Source organism: Salvelinus sp. IW2-2015, linkage group LG18 (genome assembly GCF_002910315.2).
Source record: "Salvelinus sp. IW2-2015 linkage group LG18, ASM291031v2, whole genome shotgun sequence".
In the NCBI taxonomy this organism is placed as follows: domain Eukaryota; kingdom Metazoa; phylum Chordata; class Actinopteri; order Salmoniformes; family Salmonidae; genus Salvelinus; species Salvelinus sp. IW2-2015.
Window position 1 is genome coordinate 64180041 of NC_036858.1, and position 25063 is coordinate 64205103.

A 25063-nucleotide genomic window follows, 5' to 3' on the forward strand; every position below is an offset into this window, starting at 1 on the left:
GCTGATTTTTCTGAGGTCTTGGCTGATTTCTTTTGATTTTCCCATGATGTCAAGCAAAGAGGCACTAAGGTAGGCCTTGAAATACATCCATAGGTACACCTCCAATTGACTCAAATTATGTCAATTAGCCTATCAGAAGCTTCTAAAGCCATGACATCATTTTCGGGAATTTTCCAAGCTGTTTAAAGGCACAGTCAACTTAGTGTATGTAAACTTCTGACCCACTGGAATTGTGATACAGTGAATTATAAGTGAAATAATTTGTCTGTAAACAATTGTTGAAAAAAAATGACTTGTGTCTTGCACAAAGTATATGTCCTAACCAACTTGCCAAAAACTATAGTTTGTTAACAAGAAATGTGTGGAGTGGTTGAAAAATGATTTTTAATGACTCCAACCTAAGTGCATCTAAACTTCCGACTTCAACTGTAGGTAGGGGTAGTGACTATGCATAGATAACAAACAGCGAGTAGCAGCAGTGTAAAAACAAAGAGAGAACAGTCTATGACTTGGGTGACTGGAGTCTTTGCCAATTTTTTGGGCCTTCCTAGTATATAGGTCCTGGATGCCAGGAAGCTTGGCCCCAGCGATGTACTGGGCCGTACGCACTACCCTCTGCAGTGCCTTAAGGTCGGATGCCGAGCAGTTGCCATACCAGGCGGTGATGCAACTGTTCAGGATGCTCTCAATGGTGCAGCTGTAGAATTTTGAGGATCTGGGGACCCATGCCAAATCTTTTCAATCTCCTGAGGGGGAATAGGTTTTGTCATGTCCTTTTCACGACTGTCTTGGTGTGTTTGGACCATGAATAGTTTGTAGGTGATGTGGACACCAAGGAACTTGAAACTCGAAGTGAAAGGGGGCATGTTCAGCCCTCCTTTTCCTGTAGTCCACGATCAGCTCCTTTGTCTTGCCCACATTGAGGGAGAGGTTGTTGTCCTGGCAGGGTCTCTGACCCCCTCCCTATAGGCTGTCTCATCATTGTCGGTGATCAGGCCTACCATTGTTGTGTCGTCAGCAAACTTAATGGTGTTGGAGTCGGGAGTACAGGAGGGGACTAAGCACGCATCCCTGAGGGGCCCCAGTGTTGAGGATCAGCATGGCAGATGTGTTGTTGCCTACCCTTACCACCTGGGAGTGGCCCATCAGGAAGTCCAGGATCTAGTTGCAGAGGGAGGTGTTTAGTCCCAGGGTCCTTAGCTTAGTGATGAGCTTTGCAGGCACTACGGTGTTGAATTCTGAGCTGTAGTCAATGAACAGCAATCAGAAACATGATGAAAATAAAAGCTTGAGATTCAACCTCTATTTAACCTCTTCGGTATCACGTAATTCATTCTCACCTCTGTCAACCCTTTGATCTTCAAGTACCCACACAAGTATGAGGCTTCCATGGTCACATGCTGAAAGAAACAACACTTCATTGTGAATATAAAGGCTGGACATACAGAAAGTAAGATCAATGAAAAGCTGATTTTTGCTGGAATCTCAGGACTGATAGGAGAGCTGGTAATGAAAATGTTAACCCTATCACATGTCACTTCAATTAATGATAGGGTCATCCTAAAGCTAGGTTTAATTAAGCAGTAAGGCCTGAGGGGGTGTGGTAGATGGCCAATATGCCACGGCTAAGGGCTGTTCTTAAGCACGACAACGTAGCGTGCCTGGACACAGCCCTTGGCCATGGTATATTAGCCATATCACAAACCCCTGAGCTGCCTTATTGCTATTATAAACTGGTTACCAATGTAATTAAAACAGTAAAAATATAAATTGTTGTGGTATACGGTCTGATATACAACAGCTGTCAGCCAATCAGCATTTAGGGCTTGAACCATAAAGTTTATAATGGCTGTTAGAGCATCCCTGACAAAATGTAAGATGACACTGGCAGTAGGGCTGGGCAATATGGCCAAAATATCATATCAAAGTATTTTCCAAATTTGATGGTATGACGGTATTTAACGTTTTTGAAAAAAGTTTTACTTTGAGTTGTGCGTGACCCTACGGTGGCAACACATTCAATGGGCCTTTCTTCATTCTGATTGTTTTATACTGTTCAATTCAACCAAAAATAATTTCCATCAATTTCTGCATTCCCTGCACTCATTTGAGACAATTTCCACACGGTCACATAGGGCTGCATGATATGGGCAAAAAAACTAGACCTCATCTATAACCAAATGTTGCAATTGCGATTTGACTGCCGACTTAGATGAAAACACTTGGGTGAACTGTTGGAATCATGGAAATAGAACGATGATTATAATTACACTACTGTTCAAAAGTTTGGGGTCACTTAGACATGTCCTTGTTTTTGAAAGAAAAGCACATTTTTTGCACATTAAAATAACATCAAATTGATCAGAAATACAGTGTAGACATTATTAAAGTTGTAAATGACAATTGTAGCTGGAAACAGATGATTTTTTATGGAATATCTACATAGGGGTACAGAGGCCCATTATCAGCAACCATCACTCCTGTGTTCCAATGGCACGTTGTGTTAGCTAATCCAATTTTAAAAGGCGAATTGATCATTAGAAAACCCTTTTGCAATTATGTTAGCACAGCTGAAAACTGTTGTCCTGATTGAAGAAGCAATAAAACTGGCCTTCTTTAGACTAGTTGAGTATCTGGAGCATCAGCATTTGTGGGTTCGATTACCCGCTCAAAATGTCCAGAAACTAAACACTTTCTTCTGAAACCCGTCAGTGTATTCTTGTTCTGAGAAATTATGGCTATTCCATGCTAGAAATTGCCAAGAAACTGAAGATCTCGTACAACGCTGTGTACTACTACCTTCACAGAACAGCTTAAACTGGCTCTAACCAGAATAGAAAGAGTGGGAGGCCCCAGTGCACAACTGAGCAATAGGACACGTACATTAGAGTGTCTAGTTTGAGAAACAGAAGCCTCACAAGCGGCAGCTTCATTAAATAGTACCCGCAAAACACCAGTCTAACTTCAACAGTGAAGAGGCGACTACAGGATGCTGGCCTTCTAGGCAGAGTTCCTGTCCAGTGTCTGTGTTCTTTTGCCCATCTTAATCCTTTCTTTTTATTGGCCAGTCTGAGATATGGCTTTTTCTTTGCAACTCTACCTAGATGGCCAGCATCCCTGAGTCGCCTCTTCACTGTTGACGTTAGACTGGTGCTTTGCAGATACTATTTAGCGATTAGCTGCTAACACGATTTAGCTAAAACTTGCTAAGAAAATACAAAACGAATAGTGTAATTATAACACGCACGAAGGAAAGTGGCAACAACATCGTTGTCAACAACATTGTTGCATTGACCATGCAGACCAAACAAGTCTCGTGGTCAAGCAACAAATGGTTGAGTGACAGGGGGCGGGACTAGGTCTGTGTGGAAAGCAGCATAGAGAGAGAGAAGAGATGACTCAAGTAGCGGAGTAAACTAATATATATATATAAATAAAATGGACGTTACAAGACTTATCACATTTAACAAACCAAACATTCAAATAGCATTATACCAGGTAAAGTAAAAACCCAAACCGGTCCGTGCATCATTACCGGCATATAGTAAAATACGGAATACCGCCGAGCATAACCAGTGTTGGGGAGTAACGTTAGTGAACGACATGTAGTTCAACTAGTAACGTTAATTTAACTACATTTTGCATTAGCTTGGTGGTAGTTTAACTAAATTCAAATATATGTAGTGTTTTCAGTAGTTAATTACTTTTTTTGCCCTAAAGTGGTGTAGCTTACTACTGGAACACTTGACAAACATAGGTACAGGTAAGCGTTTTCAGAATTAACATTTTTACAATAATGGATGGATGGCGTCTCAATGCTGTTGCTAGTAAATCCCGCGACCAGTCATCAAAACTCAACTCCGCCTCGATATAAGAGAAACGAGTTGAGGGTTCCTCAGGCAATTTCTGGAAGCTGTCAATCATTACGTGTTATGACATGTCAGCAAAATAACTCGTCAGCTGACTGGCAAATTAAAGTTTCATAAATCGAACTTGCCTGCAAAACAACCTCGACATCGTAGGAGTTGCCTTTGCTCTTCTGGTGTCCTCGGAACTTGGAGCCGCTGTACAGAAGCGAGGCGACAACCCCGGGCTGGTGGGTGTTGATCGGGGGAGCCGGGATAAGCGAGGCCGAGGATGTGAAGGCCATGGGGGTGTTACGGAGGTATCCAGCGGGGACAGGCATGATTCAGGTACCGCGGGGAGGACACCGACCGCAGTCAGTGGCCGTCCGGGCGATAGACGTGGGAAGGGGGTACGGAGAGCACGAAWGAGGCGGCTCACCTACATCCAAATACCTCCAAATCTGTACCTCCAAATCTGTAAGCACTTCAGTCACCACCAGTCTCGAGTAAAGTAAGCGGATTTTGACGCAGGTGCCGTAAGGCAGCAGCATCCTCCTCTCTCATTAGCTGAGGAATTTCAGTGATCTAAAACCTCGCTCCTGACTGGCTTATTTAGCGCAATGCTCTCTGGGAAGTGTGAGGATGTCGTTTTTTCCTCTCTGGTACTGTTCCATTCTGGTTGATTTTATAACCACTATGGAACTACGTTTCCCATGTATCTGTGAATTCTGTCGAATCTGCCGTCTGTCAAACACGGAAGGTCAATCTCATGTAGAGATGCGATGCATTGCAGTGAGAGGTGTGTGGAAATACAATCGTATTTCTCCAAATGGTTAGTTTTAGGTCAGTCAACCTTCAACTACTCTTCAGTCGTTTCTTATAGTGACCGCAATATTTCCTACATTTTGAATAGCGACACTATCCGGTATTCATAATCCCTGCTAGCTAACGTTAATGCAAGTTTTGAACCCCACTTGGATTGGGAAAACTTGTTTGTTAATAACTCTTGTCACTGACACGATGCTGAGGAATCTTGTGAGATTGCACAGTCGTGTGGGGCATGCCCTCTCTCCCCCCATTGTCTACCCAAGAAGTCAAGCTCTCAACCTGCCGCTCCCTCTACTCTCTGTGAACTCAAAATATTACTCCATTATCACAGGTAAGAGGTGCACCATTTGATCACCTTTTTTCATCAAATATCTGGCTATATGCACCATGGAGGTTGCACAGTTCTTGACATGTTGACTTTGTTATGCTGTCATCAACAGAAAMAAAGAAATTCTACAAGGATGTCAGCATATCCCACGGAGAGGGTGAGTACTGGACCGGGCGAGTGAGATACTTTCTCTTGATTGAAATAAGTCTGAGTGCTAAGAATTCAAGAACTTACTGTAACATTACCTTGATTCTTGGTCAGCAGGTGGCATGTTTGAGATCAACCTGGACCAACGGAAAATGAAGACACCAGGAGGAAAGCTGTTCACAGCCCCCAACGAAGCCTTAGCCATTGCTGTGGCAAATGAGTGGGATACTCAGAAAGACACGCTCAAGRTCTACAGCATGCATATGGTATGACCTTTTACTTTAGTTACTTATTTTGTTTGATGCTTCATGTTGGCTGTATCTGGAATGACACACTGTACCCCAAACAGGGCACTACTTTCATTAGCTATTTTGACTTGGGCACTGATTTAAAACTAATGGGGGAAAAGGGTGCCATTTGAGATTTGTTCTCTCTCCTACTTCAGACCACTCTCTGCAACACAGCCCTCGATAACCCTACATTCCGCAGCAAGGACCAAATAATCACCGCTGCCCTGAAGTATCTGGAGACTGACACAATTTGGTACGCAGATGTCTTCGTAGTAGCATAGGTTTTTAGTTTCTGGTGAATAAAAGTAACCTGCCTAACAAAGGACCAATATGATACACAGGTTCTCTCCATCAGATCATTAATGTGTGTGATTTTGTAGGAATTATAACTCTGTGATTATGTTGTCTCCTTGTAGTTACAGAGTTGAGGAGCCTCCAACTTTAGTGGAGCTTCAGAATAATGAATGGGACCCTGTGCTGAACTGGATTGAAGACAGGTTAATTTCACTTTAACATGATCATTGACTCATTTGCTGTGAGTTACCTTACTAGAAGTTCCATGGACATGTCTACTTATTTGCATGTCATCTTCAGCAAAGGAGGAAAACAGATTTGTAGCATTGTCTTGAGAGTACTTGAATTAATGTTTTCCTCTTGCAGGTACAACGTAGTCATTGGCTCTTCTACCAATATACTGGGGCCAGAGATCCCACAGGCAACGATGGATACTTTTCGCCAGCACCTGGGTTCCTATAACTTCTGGTCCATGACAGGTAAAAACAACTAAAAGCGTAATTAGAGATACTCCCATCCTGTGCACATGTGCAAATTCTGAACTGTGTGGGTGCTAAAGGAATCAGCCTCTTGCCTAGACCAATGGAGAGAGAACCCTCAGAAGTTGCACCGCTGTTCATGATCACATCATATTGCTGAGTCTCTTAGTTAAATAGAGAGTACACGACTGCACTAATACTATTTGCGTGTCCTCTGTGTGTAGGACTGGAGTATGTGATCACCCAGCTGAAGTCTGTGGTGCTGGCATTTGCATTGATTGACAAACACATTACAGTGGAGCAGGCCGTGCTGCTGTCACGACTAGAGGAGGAGTTCCAGGTATGAACTCGCCACAGAATCAATGCATATACAGATTAGAAAAGCATCTTGGCTATGTATTCAATCTCCTTGTCTGTTTCTGTCTTCCTCTCTTACTAACGATTTATTTTCCCCTCACTCTCTTTCCCCTTCACAGATCGGGCATTGGGGAAATGTAGAGTGGGCTCATGATGTTGACCTGTATGAGCTGAGAGCACGTACAGCAGCAGGGGCTCTGTTTGTACATTTCTCCTCTGAGAGTTCAACGGTCAAACGCAAACTCATGCAAGACTAAGGAGGCCCTTCGGTGCTTCCCTGAGTCAAACATACAAGCTCAGACAGCACTCTAAGAGCAAAGACAACAAAGGCAGTGTACTGGCCTCTGACTGGGAAGAAATCCCAACTCCTTAGGACTTGAATTTATCTCTGGTGTTGTCCTTGGCGGAACAAAAACACGTATTTTATCTGCACAGGTCCGTGACATAATCTGCCGTTTATAAAACGTCCTGTGATGATTCATTTCAGTAAAGAGGAACCGTCTCCTCTGCCACTCCTTCCCTATAAAGTACAGCCAAGTATGATGATCATCTCTTCTACATGTGTTTTGAATCACTAACCAGGTTTCCATCCAACCTTTTTATGGGAGTAAAGTACATGTGGGACAAAAATATCATGGCAGGCTTGATGGAAACAGAACATTTGTCTGCAAACTTTACAAATGTCGACAAAACACAATATGATAGACAAGTTGGGCTCTTTTTGTATCGGTCAAATTAATTACATGAGAAACGTTGGTGGAAATTATTTTAAGTATTGATATATTAACCATCATATCGATGTAAACTTGGAGTCGGCTGATAACATGTGTGGTTCTCCCACTATGACTAGTCTGGAAAGTATTCACCGTTTGGGAACCACTGTATTGGGCTACAGATTAAATAAAGTGTAAGGTGATCAACTCAATTGATGCCCCTTTCCAATAAATATAGAGGGTCTTATTCTGGTGACATGATCATCATGCTTGGCTGCTGTTTGACACAAAATAATCTCGTTTGCTAGAGCGCACGTGCCAATACCAGAGTGGGCACAGTCGCTATATAACACATTGTTTTGTGAGAGACCCATCAGTAGAGTTGAAAATGCGATTGAAACCCATTTAACTTGTTTTTGTTATTCGGTACATGGGAATTTAACGCAACGGGTAGGGAACCACATCTCGGTGGGAAAATGCGTATTTTGTTCTTATGCAGATTTTTTATATATTCCCATGAAAATCTGTCTCCAATTGGATGGAAACCTAGCTAGTACCTCAGTCATCAGTGACTTTTTGGAACATCGGATGTTTTTATGGAAACAGTAAGTGTTACCCTCTGTCTGTTTCAGCCCAGACTTCTCACCCACTCCCACTGTATTTATTATGTGGTGACTAGCTTGTACAAAGTTTACTCTTTTGCTTCAGTAAAAATTGAATAAATCTATCAATGGGTCAAACTGACTAAAGTATGTTTGTTACATGCACAGCAGGGACATACATCACCAGCTTTTTGGCCTAACAACTTTGCATCAAACCCTAAATGCATTAGAATATAAATGACATGGAAARACTTTTTGTATTTTTTTGTTAGAAAACATTTTGAAATCCTATTGTAAATTCATTGAATTATTGTCTTGTTGATGTGAGAATGTAAACATATGTAATGTAAACATACTTTCTCAAGGGTTTACATTGGATTGTGTCCACTGCACAGATTGTAAAATCCTATTCAGTTGGAAAAAAACTAAAACAAAAATGAGTAGGTTTTATTGTTGGTTGTCATTTATTTACAATAATAATGTAAAGATGACGTTAATGTTGCTCAATCAGATTGACATGCTAGATGCAGCTGATTGCTCGAAGGGCGGGGCTTACTTGTGCCTTTCCCATGAACTGGTGACTTCGTACAAATTGTTTGTTGTCGATCAAGATGGAGTTCCTTTTGGGAAATCCATACAGCACCCCTGTGGGACATTGCATTGGTAAGTCTTTTTAAAATAAACTGTGATTGAAAGGAAACGTCAGATAATCGTGTTTCACGTTCTTGAATCGCACTGACATTTGATTCTTACTTGCTATCGTCTTTAAGCTCTTTGGCTATCGACCCACTTATTAGCCGCGACGCTATATGCCTGGCTGACTTGCTATTATTTTGGTTATTTGCAGGCTGATTGGAAATAAAGATGTTAACTAGCTATGTGTATATACTCATAAACAATAGTTGGTGGTAATCTTGCTAGTTCGTGGTGGGGATCTGGAACAGTATGTTGTATCGCTAGCCTGCTATAACTAACGTCAACTATCTTGTATTCATTCCCACTACTAAACTAGCTAGTTACCAACCAAGCTAGCTAGGTTACAGTCTGTACTGTATCTGGTTGCGCTAACTGGCTTACTAGCGAATGATTGTAGCTGGCTAGTTAGCTATTCGATTGAACCATGTCTGTCGTTTGCCATACATTTGACAACTGATACAACTGGATTACTGACCTGGGCGCAGCTGTCCTAAACCGCAATAACCAGTCCTCCCCAGTACGAGTGTGGGCAACTAGCTAGTTAGCACTACCTGTCTGTTCCACAGAATAGAGTTGACAGTGGTTGTGAGCCAATTAGCTAGCTGACAAGTTAGTATGTGATCATTACAATTCAACTGCTCTGACAAGAGGAAATGTAATGTTCTGTCTTCTTTAGAGAGAGCCACTGATGGCTCCCTTCAGAGTGAGGACTGGACCCTCAATATGGAAATATGTGACATCATAAATGAAACTGAGGATGGGTAAGTAGAAAATAGCTTTCTAACTAGGCCAATGAATAATATGAAGTCAACACATTTTACACCTCTTCTGGAGCTGTGTGAAGTTGGACTCAATTTGTCCCTAGTGACTTACATGTGAATATGACCATGCTTTCTTGGTGAAGATCTCTGTCTTTGTTTGCCGCTTATCAAATACTTGTCTTATCAGAAGCAGTAATGGACTTGAGGATGGATTTGCTCCAAGTGCTCTTCTACTATCTAAGGCTTGGATGGCAATCTGGTCCATTAACCTTGTTTGTGAAAATGTTGAAAGCCATTGCCTGTTTCTGTTTGATAAATGGGAAGTTAGGGTATGTTGATTTGCCCCTACTCCCAGTTTATCTCAAAGTATGACATCAGTTTGATAAAGCCCTATATCAATAATTCAAGGGAAGGCCACACCTACCTATCACAGTACCATTGATTTGTTATCTGCATTATAGTGTAACCTAAACCAGAGCACTCTATTAGACCATGTAAGTAAAACATTGAGTGTTAAAGGGTTTAAGTAAAGTGTTACTAACATTATTTCAGTCAACATGGAGAAATTATGTTTGGTGGTGCTATTACTACATTGTTACTACACAGTAGACTATATGTTTTGTGTATCATGCACATCATGTTTCTGTCTCCTCCCTCTCTGACCCTGTGCTCTGCTCTGTGTGTTGTTGCTGCAGGCCCAAGGATGCTATCAGGGCCATGAAGAAGAGGCTGAACGGAAACAAGAACTACAGGGAGGTGATGCTGGCACTGACCGTCCTGGAGACATGTGTGAAGAACTGTGGGCATCGTTTTCATGCCCTCATCACCAGCAGGGACTTCATAGACGGTGTGCTTGTGAAAATCATCTCTCCCAAAAACAACCCTCCCACTATTGTGCAAGACAAAGTGCTCACCCTGATCCAGGTAAAGGATCACACACACTTGTGTGAATGTGTATGCATGACATGTTTTCCTTTATATTTGACGACTTGAGTGATGGCATTAATAGAACCAGCTTTCATTGAGTATTCTGACAGAATTGTCTGAGGAGATGATGATAGTTTGTCCTTGGGAAAATGGGAGTCATTTGAGGAAGTATACTGTATGTCAAGTGCTTTGAGAATGTACAGTATAGGCTACATACTGAGGCAGTGGAGGAGGGTGTTTGGTTACATGTAGCTGCAGTGTTAACCAGGCAGGGTCTTGCTGGTGTGCTACCTGCAGCCAGGCCACTGGTTCTCTGTTTACTGTGGGGATCTCGGGTAACCCTGGCCGATTACCTCAGGTGGCTTCTAGTTTCCCGCTGACATGGTGGCTGTTGATGTCTGCTAGAGCACACAGACCTGACAGCAATATCATCTTGTACAAGTACTGTAACACATAACAGAGAACTGACAGCAATGAAGTGAATGGTTTCTCACCAGACCTCGTGCAAGTGTTATATTACAAACACAGCACAGTTTTCTCACAAGATGTATGTGTAATGATGATACACCAAAGATGCTCACATGCTTCCTTGCTCGGCAAGCAATAGCTTTTGTGGTAGCCTAAATGTAATTGTTGACACCTCTGACCTTAATACTTTGACCACTTAATGAATACAGCACTGAGAAACATGAGAAGATTATACAGTGTATATAACATTTGTCTTTCTCATCCTCCTTCTCCCTCCTGTCTCCCAGGCGTGGGCTGATGCGTTCAGGAGTAGTCCAGACCTGACGGGTGTGGTCCAGATCTATGAGGAGCTGAAGAGGAAGGGTATAGATTTCCCAATGTCGGACCTGGATGCCCTGTCTCCCATCCACACTCCTCAGCAGGTACAACTGCCACTGTCACATCCATTTGCATGCATTTCCTTACTCTAAATTGAGTATGAAAATACATCTGCTGTTCTGCCATTTTTCAACAAGTTTATTTGAGTTTTTTGGGGTTTGAGTCTCTTTTTTTCTTTCTCATTTAAAGCTGTTGACTGGCCCAGAGGAGAACCAAGCCACCGCCCCTCCCCTGGCCCAGCCTATCCCCCAACCCCAACAGCAGCCTCCTCCCCATGCTGTCTCCGCCCCATCGTTTGCATCGTCTGTTCCTCCCACCTACTCCGCCCCGCAGGTCCCCAACCTTGGCGCCTCTGGGTCTATCAACCCTTCACCTGAACAGGTAGGCGAATGAGTGAATTGCCATTACAGTTGCACAATCTGTTCCCTTCTCAGATTTGTAAGAAGGCTTTAAAATCTTCTGGATAGCTTGCATTCTAAGGTGCAAGGAGATGGATCTGAGAGGAGTTGACATGGTATTCCCTGTTCAGATCTGCCGGCTGCGAAGGGAGCTGGACATTGTGCGTGGCAACACAAAGGTGATGTCAGAGATGCTGACAGAGATGGTTCCTGGACAGGAGGACCCCTCGGACCACAAGCTCCTGCAGGTCAGACTCCTTGCCCCTCTTTCTCTCTGGTATTCTTATAGCGTGTAAATAGGGCTGGGTTTCTTGGCCATGTGACATGACAAGAGAACTCCTAGACTTTATTTTACGGAGGCCACTGGTAGGGTCTGCTTCATTGTTTCTGGTGTACTGGTGGAAGTATCTGTGATATCAACAAGTGATTTCAGCCTGGGCAGCACTATCTTTTGACGGCTAACCCTCCTGTGCTTTTTGTAGGAGCTGAACCGGACATGCCGGGCCATGCAGCAGAGGATAGTGGAGCTCATCTCCTGTGTGTCTGACGAGGAGGTCACAGAGGAACTACTGCACGTCAACGACGACCTCAACAACATCTTCCTACGCTACGACAGGTAGGCTAGCTTACACACACCCACCCACCACTATGAGAGATGGCTAACATTTCTGTCTCAACACCTTTTTCCTCTGAGAGGCATGCATGACTTTATAGTCATTATGAGCAGGTATGGACTACTTGTTATTTGGTTTCTCTCTCAGGTACGAGAGGTATCGGTCAGGCAGAGCATCTCAGGGTATCAATAATGGGGTGAGTTAGCAGTGACAGCCATAGGACGTAACCCCCCCCCCACACACACACAATGACATCCCTTGCTTATTTGTACATGGTTGTCGCATATTTCTGTGGTAAAGTTTCTGTACTTTGTCTTCCATAGCTTGCCTGTTTCTCACGTTTCCTCATTCTGTAACGTTGTCGAGTCTGTCTAAAATACAACTGTTCTGTCTAGAGATTTCGGCATGTTACATGTTAGATCGTCTGTCGATGTCCGCACCGTACCATTAATATCATGTCCACACTGACCGTGGCGTGTTGCCCAGGCATGTTAATGATTTTCATGGTCTTTTTCCTTTCTGTTTGTCTCTATGTCTAGCTGAGGCAGGCAAGTATGAAAGTCGCCCCAATAAGTAGTATGTCACGTATTTGGACCCACGGTGGCCACTCATGGCTGAACTATATGGACCCTGTACATCCCATTTGTTCCATGTGGCATGTTTTAACCACCCACTCCCCTCAGTAACTGACACAGAGACAGTCTAAAGCTGGGAGTAGTTGCCACTAGACACTGATCTAAGGCCAGGTGGGTTTCCTCCCTGTATGGTTAAAGTTGGGATTCAGGGTAAACTGATCCTAGATCTGTGCCTAAGGGGTAACATCTACCCGTGTCTAAAGATGCACCAACCCCTTCCCCACCACCACCCATCATTCTCAAGAGGAAAAATTATTATCTTTCGCAGCCAAAAGAAAAAACACCCACCCAGTGCAAAGGTCATTGCCATGGTTACTGTGGTCACTGCTCATAAATGAATGACAATATCACAGACACACCAAACAGCTCATTCTTCGCCACAAACAAATCATATTATTGCAATTCTCTGACTAACCCATTCTGGCTGAGTACCTACCCCTCCCTTCAGAAAAACTCCCACAAACAACAACTGTTTCTCATTCATGGGCAGATTCCTGTTTTTCTCCAGCTAACCTATGATATTCCCTGACCTCTCACGTGCTTTATTTGCCTGTACCTTTCTGTTCAAGGTAATCAGGTTGATCTTAGTCAAATTGATGAACAAACTGAAGCCAAATGTCAGAGCCCTTTATGTAATCCCTCTCCCCTTACTTCAGGACTAGTTTGTCACTTTGCTGTAGTGATAGTAATGGAAAATGGAATTAGCATTCTGTTTTGGAATGGCTCCTAAAAGAGTGGTCTTACATTGTCTTCAATGGGTCTCTTTCTCTCTTTCCCCTTCTGTCATCCCTGGATCCCAGGTCCTCAGTGAGGCTACAGAGGACAACCTTATAGACTTGGGCCCTGGTTCTCCTGCTGTCGTCAGCAACATGGTCACTTCCACCGCCACGCCTCAGTACTTCACCGCCCCCACCGCACGTCCTTCCTCACCTGCCTCCCTCGCCTCTCGGCTGGCCGGCCTCGGTATGTCCTCCAGACTGTTACTAGATAGACTTCGGTGTACAGTAAAAAGACATTCTACTTTAACAGTGCTGAAGCATTTTGTTCTCTTTGAACTGTTTGCCAGGTAATTTAGCAATGTGACAAGTTCTTAAAAACATAAATATTTATATTTTAATTTTGTTGGAACAATATGGCGGCTGTCTTTTTGTTGTTCCTCAGACGTGGATGCCAGTGTGACCAGCACTCTGAGCTCTCTGCCCAGCTGTAAGCCTCAGGACGACTTTGACATGTTCGCTCAGACCAGGACCGGAGCTCTGCCACTGACCACCGAGACACTCGTCACGTAAGAACACATCATACATGTTCTCCTGTTCAGAGACAACCCCTACCTCCTAGGCTTGTAATGAATAGAGCATACACAATTAGCTTTTCTACATGACTGACAGTGTCTGTTCTGCACCATACATTTTAAAGCTGAATGTTTTATAACTGTCCTTCTGGTCATTACCTCTATCCTGGCAGAGCTCCTCTAGAGGACCTTAATGCTGTAGGTGGGATTGAGCTGCCTCCTACTCTGGAAGTCAGGCAGCAGCCTGCAGGAGGGGTGAGTATTGTGGCTGGTCAACCTTTAGAAGTGCGCTAACATCACTAATGATCACTAACTTTTCCATGCGGTCTGCTGTTACTGTCGGGTAGGGCTGTCCCCAACAAAAAATAATCTTGGTCGACCGAGATTCTTCTGTTCTTTAAAACGTGTATTTTTCCATATATACACACCCTATGTGTTTGAATAAAATGAACTATATGCATGGCGCTTGTCTGATTCTTTAAGCGCACTAATTGATGACATAATTAAGACACACTAATGACTAAAGAGGCAGCCAGAGATAAAGATAACCAGAAGAAAATAAACCTAAGTGAACAATGTTACTTTAAGTTTTCAACCATACAGTAAGTAGAGCAGCAGTAGTAACAACCAGATGAAGTGAGGAAAATACTAGGAAATTAATTATACAGAGTACAGTTTTAATTGAACATATTCACATTTTAAAAAGCTGGTTTTTATGCTTGATCTGGCAATGCGATCCAGAGACTCAGTACGGAGGGTGTGATGCATTTGCAGAGCCGCCTGAGGTCTGTGGAAGCCAAATCAAGCACCTCCAAAATGTTGTAACATTGCAGAGGGCTCTGTAAGGCTCCGCATTGATGTGAATGGTAGGTGGGAGCTGTACGTCCTGTATAAACACAAACTCCCTTCCTTGACAACTTTCTTTACAACAACTCTGCGAATTGCATGAAGTATGAATGCCCAGACTTCTGCAAAGGCAGCATCGCCAATGCAGATGCCGGATTGACCATGCTGCTAGCTTAACTGTCACAGTGGTATTCAGTACAGTATGAATGGCCATGGCCCTAAGACTGATTGGACTGTACCAGAAGAAGTGCCCCTCTGCAAGGCCCCATTTAACCTTGTACATTTTCCCATTTTGTAAGTTAATATTTGTCTGTATCCTTTTCTCGAAATTAACATTTAAAACCTGTTTTCCCCCCAAAAAATGTGCCCCCCCCCAAATGTCGGAGTCGCTCCTACGCCCCTGGCTTCAAGACTGGTGATTATACACAACAAACTAATACTTTCTATTTGACCGAATCAACCAGGTAACAACTTGTGGGAGTCAACCATCTGAATTAGACCTACAGCAGCCAGGTTAAAACAGTCAAAGCTAAGCTTATCACTGACTCCTCCAAACGCGAATAGCCTATGTCTCTCAGATATAAGATATGGAAAAATCTTATAAGCTATGTAATAAAGAGCAGATAAAATAAGACATTTGTTAAGAACATAACAAATTGAACAATAAACAATAATTTTTTTAAATTTAATTAAAATAATGAACCGCAAGAGTTACAGCCGATAGGCCTAGTATTCAATCAACATACAGTGCCTTAAAAAATGATTCATACCCCTTGACTTATTCCAGATTTTTGTTATGTTACAGCCTGTATTCAAAATTGATTAAATTCAGCCATCTACACATGATGACAAAGTGAAAACATGTTTTGGGAAATTTTTGCTAATTTTTTGAAAATGAAATGCAGAAATATCTAATTTTAAATAAGTACTCACACCTCTGAGTCGAAACATGTTAATCACCGTTGGCAGTGATTCTGGTTAAGTCTCAGAGCTTTGTGGACCATGATTGATTCAAAATTCTTCAAGCTATGCCAAATTGGTTGTTGATCATTGCTAGACAACCATTTTCAAGTCTTGCCGCAGATTTAAGTCAACATTTTAACTCGGGAACATTCAGCGTCTTCTTGGTAAGCAAATTGAAAGTAAATTTGGCCTTGTTTTAGGTTATTGTCCTGCTGAAAGGGGAATTCATCTCCCAGTATCTGGTGGAAAGCAGACTGAACCAGGTTTCCTCTAGGGTTTTGCCTGTGCTTAGATCCATTTTATTTATTTTTTATCCCGAAAAATTCCCCAGTCCTTAACAATTATAAGCATACCCATAACATGATGCAGCCACCACTATGCTTGAGGATATGGAGAGTGCTACTCAGTAATGTATTGGATTTGCCCCAAACATAACACATAACACCAAACATAACACTTCTGGACAAAAGTGTATTGCTTTGCCACACTTTTTGCAGTATTACTTTATTTATTTTATTTATTGTGTACAGGCTTCCTTTACACTCTGTCAATTAGGTTAGTATTGTGGAGTAGCTACAAAGTTTTCTCCTATCACAGCCATTAAACTCTTACTGTTATAAAGTCACCATTGGCTTCCTGGTGAAATCCCTCTGCAACTGAGTAATACTGATATTCAATGTCTGCTTTAAACATATTTTTTTAACCCATCTAGCTTATTTGCAAGACATTGGAAAACCTCCCTGGTCTTTGGTTGAATCTGTGTTTGAAATTCACTGCTCAAATGAGGAACCTCACAATTATCTGTATGTGTGGGGTACAGAGATGAGTTTGTCATAAAAATGATGTTAAACTCTTATTGGACACAGTGAGTCCATGTGACTTGTTAAGCCAATTTTTTTTTCTGATTTTTAAAAAAAAAATTTTTTTAGGCTTGCCAATAAAAAGGGGTTGACTACTTATTGATTCAAGACATTTCAGCTTTTCATTTTTAATTAATTTGTTAACATTTTGAATAACTTAATTCCATTTGTCATTATGGGGTATTTTGTGTATGAAGAACAAGTTGTCACAACAGTAGGCAATTTAAGTCACCTTCAACAGAAGCTTATGATCTCTAATGCTGAACATAAAATGGCTTATATAGGCCTAGGCTACTTACAAAAAAATAATAAGCATAGACTATTGCACAATTCCAAACGTTTATCCACCTGCATAATAGCTTAGTCTTCTCTCGTCAGCTGTATCGGACTGGCTTACTTTACTTCCTCACATAGACCTGGGCTGCCACTTATTAACCTACTTCCCCAATCTTTTCAAGTTATGAGACAGGAACACCAGCTTGTCAACATTTTTGGACAGAAGGCAGCTCCTGGTTTTATTGAATATAAGCCCTGCCTTGGAAAAGATCAGCTCTGATGGAGTAGAGGTCGCCGGGATGGAGAAGAGGTATTTCGCTGCTCTGGCCAGCTTCGGATACCTGTCCTCATTTTTTTCTCCACCAAGCTAGCGGTCCACCGTTGACTTTCGTTATATCTTGGAGATATTCCTTCATTTCTGCTTTGCTATCAAACTGTCGGCCAGCTGGGACAGGTTGACATAGGCTTCATCCCGTTTTGCATCGTCAAGGAAGGAAAGCAGCTTGAAGCGGGGATCTATGACTGCTGCTTGGATGTAAAGACTACTGTCAAATATTTGGTCGTTGAGCTGCCATCTTCTATCAATTTCCTGCACCAGCTTTGTTTTGAGACTCTTAGTGGTAGGGCTGTCGTCCTCTGCCATGGCCAAGTGGCGGCGTTTGAGATGCGCCAGCATGGGTAAGGTTGCAGATAAAGATGTGTTGTCCTCCTCAGACAGCAGCTCCGTCAGGGTGACCATAGGCTTCAGCACATTCCAAATGTCTTCTGCCATGTTCCATTGCGCTGTGGTGAGATCAAGGCTGTGTTCCCTTTTCCCTGTGTAGTTTGGATCGGAGAGCACGTCGGTTATGGGCCATCTATGTTCTAGCAGACACTCTAGCATTGTCTGAGAAGAGTTCCACAGCGTGGAAACGTATTGGGGCAGGAGGTGTTCAGCCACCTTTTGTTGTTTCTGCTTCAGTCCCTTTCTGGCTTCCTTCTTAAAATGAGCCACGAGGTGTCTGGCTACAGCCGCAGTGCGACAGATGGGGTCTTGTTCGAGAGCGGCATTGATGCACAGCTGTAAGGTGTGCCAGGTACATCTGACTCCTTTAACGTCTGCCCATTCCGCTTCCTGCCTCAGTATTTCCGCACACAAAACCATGTTTGCGGCGTTGTCGTGTACCAAAGCAGCCCTTTTACATCCTGGAATTTCATATGCGTCTGCAACTTCTCCAAGTCTCTCTGCAATGTTGGCTGTGGTGGGATTCTCCTCCATTTGTTTTGTCTCCAGCACAAGACACTGCAGTCTCCAGGCCTTGTTAATGAAATGGGCAGTGATGGTCATGTAAGACTCCATTCTCAGGGAGGTCCACATGTCGGTTGTAAAACTTACTGCCTGGCTGTTTTGGATATACTCCAAAACCTTCTCTTTTGTGTTATGATATTTGGCAGTCAGAGCATGCATAACAGTTTCTCTCTTGGGAACGGTGTAACCAGGCTCCAAGATTTTCATCATCTTCTTAAATCCCACGCCTTCTATCAGGTTAACGGGCCTCATGTCCAGGGAAATGAAGTCCACGATACCATCGGTTATCTCTCTTTTTCTTTTTTCTGAGATGTGGGGCTTTTGGTCCGAGGTGGTTAAACCTGAGCTAGCAGTGGAGGCGCTGTACTGGGGATGCGCCTATAAATACACAAATAAAGTACATTTTAAATTCTGTATGTTATTACATTGTAATATGCCTATTCAATTTGGTAATGTTCACTTTTCAATCATATAAAACCTGTCAATGTTTTAGCATGCAACTAGAAAAACAAAGGAGGTTAACTTACTGTTTTCAAGTGGTATGTCATATTTGTTGTCGAACTATGGTAAGCAAACCGCTGTTGGCAGAGTTCGCATTCCACTTTTTTGGTGTCATCCTTTACTACAATGAAATGTTGCCAAACTGCAGACTTTTTTGACATTTTGCCTTTAATTAGACCTAATAAGAGTTTCAAGTAGCTACCGTATGTAGCAGTAGGTATGTCATAGGCAACAGTTAGGCAGATTCGCGTGTGCTGTCTGCAAAAAAATCTGGCCGATACACAGATAAATGAAAGGGGATGTTTGGCATTATATGTTAATAGTAATTAACCACACAATTCGGAAAACATTTGTTGTAAAATGATAATAAAAAATTATTAGCGTTGCACCATTTTGTTCTTGCATAATATAACTATATACAATTTCAGTAGCACATGTCTTAGTGATGGACTTTACCATCCCCACGGCCTTCACAATGGATTAGGCCACTGAGACAGGCGAGAATCAGACGGGTGTCTCCGTCGACCAACAGCCTATCGACCATACAATCGACCAGTCGACTAAATGGGGTCAGCCCTGCGGGCAATACATTATTTTCCACCATTGGCGCGTGTGTGTTTAATGTTGGCCTCTGCTCTAACCATTGATCCCAAGCTTACACTCACTCAGAAGTAAGGATTTCATATAGAGATTTGTTTTTGATGGGATAGATCTTTTTAGCTGGCCTGTGGTAGTTGGTGCTTGTTGTTTTGAGCAGACAACCTCTCTCCCTAACAACAACTCTAACATTAAAGTCTAGTGCATGGCCATTCCATCCAACAGTGTTTTATACAGCCTGGAAGATGCTGCCTCTTCATATTGACTGTCACTGCATGACGCTGCAAAGCTTTCACATGGCTGTGTGTTAGTTGGAGTGTTTCATGGTGTTTGGTACTGCATGTCATCGATCAGTAGCAGAGGTCTATGTACCATTTATCGAATGGTTTGGTTGCGTTTTTATTAAATGTTAGGTTTAAGTATTGCTTTTCACGTTATTTCAGTTATTTTTTATATTTAAGTTGGTTTTGTTTGTCTTTTTTTTTCTGTGGATATTTTTTTGTTGTGGTGCTGTTTGTCCATGACGTTGCCCTGTAGATTCCCGTTGGCCAATCCTCTGTCATGGATGACATAGAGGAGTGGCTGTGTACTGACGTGGTGAGACTATGATTTTATTCCGCCTGTTTTCTTTTCTCTTTTTCCTGTTGCATCCTTCCATTTTTGGACTCCTCTTGTTCTTCAAAAATCTAACTATCACATCCCACTTTTTTTCTTTCAACACATTTTCTCATCTTTGACCAATCACGTTTCTGATCCATTGTAGCTTTCTGTGTAGTCTTAAATAATGGTGTGTCCTGGCAGGGAACAAAGGACGATTTCTGTCCTCTTTGGTGCATGGTGGTTTTGTCTTAACATTTAATTTGATGTAAGAATATGTAGTAATACTGTGTGTGTGTGTGTTGAAGTTCTCTAACCTAAATGGCATTGCGGTGTTGGTGAAATAGGGGATCCGCCGTTGTGTGGGTGTAATCCTGTCTGTGGTTTTAAGCACAGAAAAACTTGTCAATGCTGGGTCTGGTTGTGTTTCAATCAGCACTTTTGGGTAAATGAAAGGTCAAAATGTAAAAGTATATTATAGGAGTTTAAATTCAGAATTCAGGTTATCCTTAAAAGATAGTTTCACAATGATGCTTTTCCTTCCTCGACAGCAAGGAGAGGAGGGCGAAGAGGGTGTGACCAGTGAAGGTAGGAAACAATTATTCACCTCTAGTAGCTAGCATGTATAATATGCTTCCTCTGATCCCTCTCGTCCTCCTTCTAGAGTTTGACAAGTTTCTGGAGGAGCGGGCAAAGGCAGCAGAGATGGTTCCCAGCCTCCCCTCACCCCCTAGTGGTGATCCCGGTGCAACTACCGGTGCACCCAAGAAGAAGGCTGAAAGACCAGAGGACGCCCTGTTCACTTAGTACAGTGGTTTTCAAACCTCTCCTCGGGGACCCCCAGACATTTCACAATGTTGTAGCCCTGAACTAGCCCACTGATTCACCTAGTCAAGGGCTTGATGATTTGTTGACAAGTTGAATCAGGTGTGCTAGCCATGGAATAGTTCAAACGCATGGAACGGCTGGGGGTCCCTGAGGAGAGGTTTGAAACCCCTCGCTTAGTAGATCTCTCTTAACCTTTTGACTTCTGACCTGACCAGCGCCTGGAGTCCCCAGACTGTTGTCTGTTACAAATCCACTTTCTCATCCTCCCACTCTGGAGCTGTCTACCATCAGCTAAACGTCTGCTACCCAGTAACACATTCATGTTCTCAGGCAATTTACTACACTGCGAAGGGAACCCCCACGCATTGTAATTATTTATTTTTGTTGTTGAAAGAAACCAGCTTCATWAGGAACAAGGTTGCAATGTATTCCCATAATCAACCGTCCCTATCTAACAGTTGATGGTTTGGGACTGTCTCCAGCTTCAGAAGGACTGTGGAGTATCAACAGCCATCTTTATAAACCAGCAGCTCACTCTGTCCCGGGGCTGGTCTTCCTCTGAAGGGTAATATGAGACGTTCCCTACCTACAGTACTACCCATATTCTGCTCTGTTCTGACAGCAAGAAGCCATCCCTATCCAGTCGTCCCCTACTCTACTGCATGTATTAACAGATCCATCCACCCTTCAATCCCTCCTCGGACTGAAAGGGAGTTAAATGAAGTCCAGGGACAGTTATTGTTAACCTTTTTTATAGGTCAGATGAGGGCAGGTAGTATTGAAATATATCATGAGATGTATGAATGGGGAATATTCTGGATCATTGTATTGTTTTTACGATGTGTTTAATTCCAAGTCTATTATATTGTCCATTATAGCCCCTGACTGGATGTCTTACTTCATCCATTTAACTTTGTTTTTGAGTGTGTAGATTTCTAGAATATTAGTTTGGAGAGATTTATTTTTGGGTTATTCATTTTCATTTGATGTTTTTTAGAGTAAGACAACATTCATTAAATCATTAAATGCACTGCTATGGTTGTTTATTGAGGTGTTATACATTTTATTTTAATGAACAAATAAGTAGTATCTACCTGACAATGATTTTCTGTTCATCCATATATTGGGACAGGTACAATGCTACTGGGAAGCCAAAGACCAGATGTTGTCGTGGAGCCCAAGCATGAATGCATCACATTCATAGTGAATAGAGTAGCTGATAATGCTGTAAGAGTCAGTCAGAAGTGATAATGTATTAGTCAGTCTTATGAGAACAATAACTTTAGGTTTTAAAGTCTGTAATGTGGTTTTCACTACAGATATGGAGGCAGACTGAATATTGTATGTCTGGTGTTGAATAATAACTGAATTAATGGACTGAAGTTTTGTTTAGTGGATGTTAAAAAAAAATATATAGAAGAGATGGTTATGAACACTATGAAGGGGACATTTGGTCTCTGATTGGAGTCCAAGGTTATATTTTCACCTGAACTCTACCATGTTCTTGTCTCTCGCTGGCTGTGCTGGCACATCACTCAGATGCTAGCTAGTTAGCTCAGTGGTCTCACCAGCTGATCAGAAACAGTGTGACTGTGCTGAAAAGAGGGATGGCCTGAGTGGGAGCCAGGCTCTCACCATTTAGCGAATGTGACATTGATGTTTTCAGAAACAACACTGCTATACTGGTATGAGCAAGAACATGGAGTACTGAAATCATCTTTATTCTCTTTCTTGATAGTACACGTGCTGTTTCATACAAACACTTGACAGTCCTTCATTACCTTATTCTGCTGTTATGTTATTATTAAAAGATCTAGTTGAGTGAGTTGGTACGTTTAACATATCTGTAATCAACGGAGAATGTTGAAATATATTGACAAGTGTAGGAATTATTTATTTAGTATTTTCTTCTGTTCTATCAGTATTTGAAATAGTTTTATTTTACAAGGCAGAATGAAATCATGAACTGCTTTATGAGACTGATCAAGGTTTTTCATGTGTGTTAAACATGTTTTGTTGATCGTTTATGGACTTTTCCTACAATTTTCCTACACAATGATTTATGCTGTTTCAATGTTAGAAATTGTATAAATGTATTCTGATTATTTTTGCAACAACTTTAACGGTCACTATTTATGGCAAGTGTCCACTCGTTGGTTTGTAACTAAGAAAATAACCCTATTGAATGTGTTTGTTTTTCCATGGTTTGTTGAACAAGCAGTACAGTCATGTTACTGTATCTTCCCCTCTGTCTTTATATATATATATATATATATATATATATATATATATATATCTCATGGGACAGCCTAGCACATGATGAACCAACATCATAGGCGTCAGAAAAATGACCTCGCTTCTGAAAGACACTTTAAAAGAAGTGTTGACATTGCACATTATGAAAAGGTTTTCCGTCTCTTCTATGAATGGAAATATGGTGTGTGCATGTAGAAGGGTTGCCCTGCTATAAGCCTGTACATCTCATGTATTGGAGGGGGAAGAAGTATTGCTATGTGTGCCATCCAGTATACATAGTTTAATATAGCTTGATATTGATCTAGCTTGCTCAGTGGAACTTTGATTCTATACTTTATCTTGTATAATAAGGTGGTCACTTTGAAGCCTGGTCTTAGAAAGAACAAATAATGTGTATATGGTAAAAAATAAAGGGTCTTTTATAAGGGAGGCTGTATGTATGCCTACTGCTTCAGCTGTTTACTGTGTTACAGTGAGCTTCAAAAGTATTGGGACAGTGACACTTTTTGTTGTTTTGGCTCTGTACTCTCCACTTTAATTTGAAGGTGTTTTCATCCATATTGGGTAAACCGTTTAGAAATTACAGCACTTTTTGTACATAGTCCTCCCATTTTAGGGGACCAAAAGTATTGGGACAAATTCACTTATGTGTATTATTTTTTTTACCGTTATTTAACTAGGCGAGTCAGTTAAGAACACATTCTTATTTTCAATAACGGCCTAGGAGCCGTGGGTTTAACTGTCTTCTTCAGGGGCAGAACGACAGATTTTTACATTGTCAGCTCGGGGAATCGATCTTGCAACCTTTCGGTTACTAGTCCAACGCTCTAACCACAGCTACCTGCTGCCCAAATTGAAGTATAGTGAGCAAAAATATAAATGCAACAATTTCAACGATTTTACTGAGTTATAGTTCATGTAAGGAAATCTGACAATTTAAATACAGTCATTAGGCCCTAATCTATGGCTTTCACATGACTGGGCAGCCATGGGTGGGCATAGGCCTACCCACTGGGGAGCCAGGACCAGCCAATCAGAATTTAGATTTTTTCCCCCACAAAAGGGCTTTATTACAGAAAAACTCCTTAGTTTCATCAGCTGCCCGGGTGGCTGGTCTCAGATGATCTCGCAAGTGAAGAAGCCAGATGTGGATATCATACCGCCCAAAAAATGCTAACCTCCCCTGTTATTATAATGGTGAGAGGTTAGCTTGTCTTGGGGGTATGATATTTGTGCCTCTAACTTTCTCACTCATCTTTATTCACAGTTCATTCAGGAACATCCATAATGATGGTAGCATCCACATTAATGTAGACGTGTTTAGAAACATATTCTATTCTTATTTACAATAAAAGTGACTCCAAAATGACAACATTAATTACCATTAATTTCTATTGGGCACAAAATAATCTGAAACACAACCAAAACAAACAGCAAATGCATCCCCCAAAAAATGTGTGGAGTCAAAAGCTTGATGTAGTCATTGCACGCTATGGATATTGGACTAAATACTTAACTTTTTAGTACTTTAATACACAAGTGAATTTGTCCCAATACTTTTGGTCACCTAAAATGGGAGAACTATGTACAACAAGTGTTTAATTGTTAAACAGTTCACCCGATATGGATGGAAAAATCCTTAAATTAAAAAGCTGTCAGTCTGCACTTTAACCTCATAGTCATTGTATCATTTCAAATCCAAAGTGCTGGAGTAGAGCCAGAACTCAAATGTGTCACTATCCCAATACTTTTGGAGCTCACTTGTTTGACTCTATTGTGTGACTCATGCATGTGTTGAACACCAATAAAACGCTATAGCAGTGTAATCTGCACCAACTTTATCCCTTTGTTTTTTTTTCTTACTGTATATAGTTTAATGCTGTGTATATAGTTATGTTGAGTCTAGACTGTATCAACTTGTCTGATACATTTGTGTGCAGTTTTGGCTGTGCATGATTACATATCGTGGAACAGAAGTAAACCTTTTCATGGCTTCTGCC

The 25063-nt window shown here is 41.8% G+C and overlaps 3 protein-coding genes across 6 annotated transcripts in view; 2 read left to right on the forward strand and 1 right to left on the reverse strand.

Moving 5' to 3' along the window:
* The window catches only part of LOC111978238 (glucose-induced degradation protein 4 homolog), an 8962-nt gene extending 4599 nt beyond the window's left edge, over positions 1-4363 (reverse strand). The window contains exons 1-2 of the mRNA XM_024008187.2: positions 3998-4363; positions 1341-1400 (exon numbers count right to left, since the gene is read on the reverse strand). Of these exons, the coding sequence (XP_023863955.1) occupies positions 1341-1400; positions 3998-4186 (249 nt within the window). The 5' untranslated portion in view covers positions 4187-4363. The remainder of the gene's footprint in view (positions 1-1340; positions 1401-3997) is intronic.
* Positions 4364-4424: 61 nt separating this feature from the next.
* Positions 4425-8021, forward strand: LOC111978237 (ATP synthase mitochondrial F1 complex assembly factor 2). 2 transcript variants are annotated; one of them, XM_024008185.2, is made up of 8 exons: positions 4425-5004; positions 5114-5158; positions 5263-5414; positions 5594-5691; positions 5855-5935; positions 6099-6211; positions 6436-6551; positions 6688-8021. In XM_024008185.2, exons 1-8 carry the CDS (start codon positions 4800-4802, stop codon positions 6823-6825), a joined length of 948 nt encoding a protein of 315 aa, XP_023863953.2. In that variant the 5' UTR covers positions 4425-4799; the 3' UTR covers positions 6826-8021. The 2 variants fall into 2 exon arrangements, with proteins under 2 accessions (XP_023863953.2, XP_023863954.1); XM_024008186.2 differs by having other exon boundaries at positions 5266-5414.
* Positions 8022-8112: 91 nt separating this feature from the next.
* Positions 8113-24904, forward strand: LOC111978236 (TOM1-like protein 2). Of its 3 annotated transcripts, XR_002879122.2 has the most exons (15): positions 8113-8546; positions 9256-9340; positions 10036-10264; positions 11023-11157; positions 11303-11494; positions 11643-11759; positions 11994-12127; positions 12273-12321; positions 13561-13723; positions 13922-14045; positions 14225-14306; positions 19920-19979; positions 20531-20567; positions 20644-21372; positions 21940-24904. XR_002879122.2 is itself a non-coding variant. In XM_024008182.2 (14 exons), exons 1-14 carry the CDS (start codon positions 8495-8497, stop codon positions 20784-20786), a joined length of 1602 nt encoding a protein of 533 aa, XP_023863950.1. In that variant the 5' UTR covers positions 8113-8494; the 3' UTR covers positions 20787-24904. The 3 variants fall into 3 exon arrangements, 2 of the variants coding, with proteins under 2 accessions (XP_023863950.1, XP_023863952.1); XM_024008182.2 differs by having other exon boundaries at positions 20644-24904; XM_024008184.2 differs by lacking the exon at positions 19920-19979 and having other exon boundaries at positions 20644-24904.
* Positions 24905-25063: the final 159 nt, after the last annotated feature.

Excerpts from the sequence above, each read along its gene's own strand:
- LOC111978236 (XM_024008182.2), top strand. The coding sequence starts at position 8,495 with ATGGAGTTCCTTTTGGGAAATCCATACAGCACCCCTGTGGGACATTGC. Across the intron at positions 10,265-11,022 it reads AAGTGCTCACCCTGATCCAG|GCGTGGGCTGATGCGTTCAG; the intron begins GTAAAGGATCAC and ends CCTGTCTCCCAG. Across the intron at positions 14,307-19,919 it reads GGCAGCAGCCTGCAGGAGGG|ATTCCCGTTGGCCAATCCTC; the intron begins GTGAGTATTGTG and ends GTTGCCCTGTAG.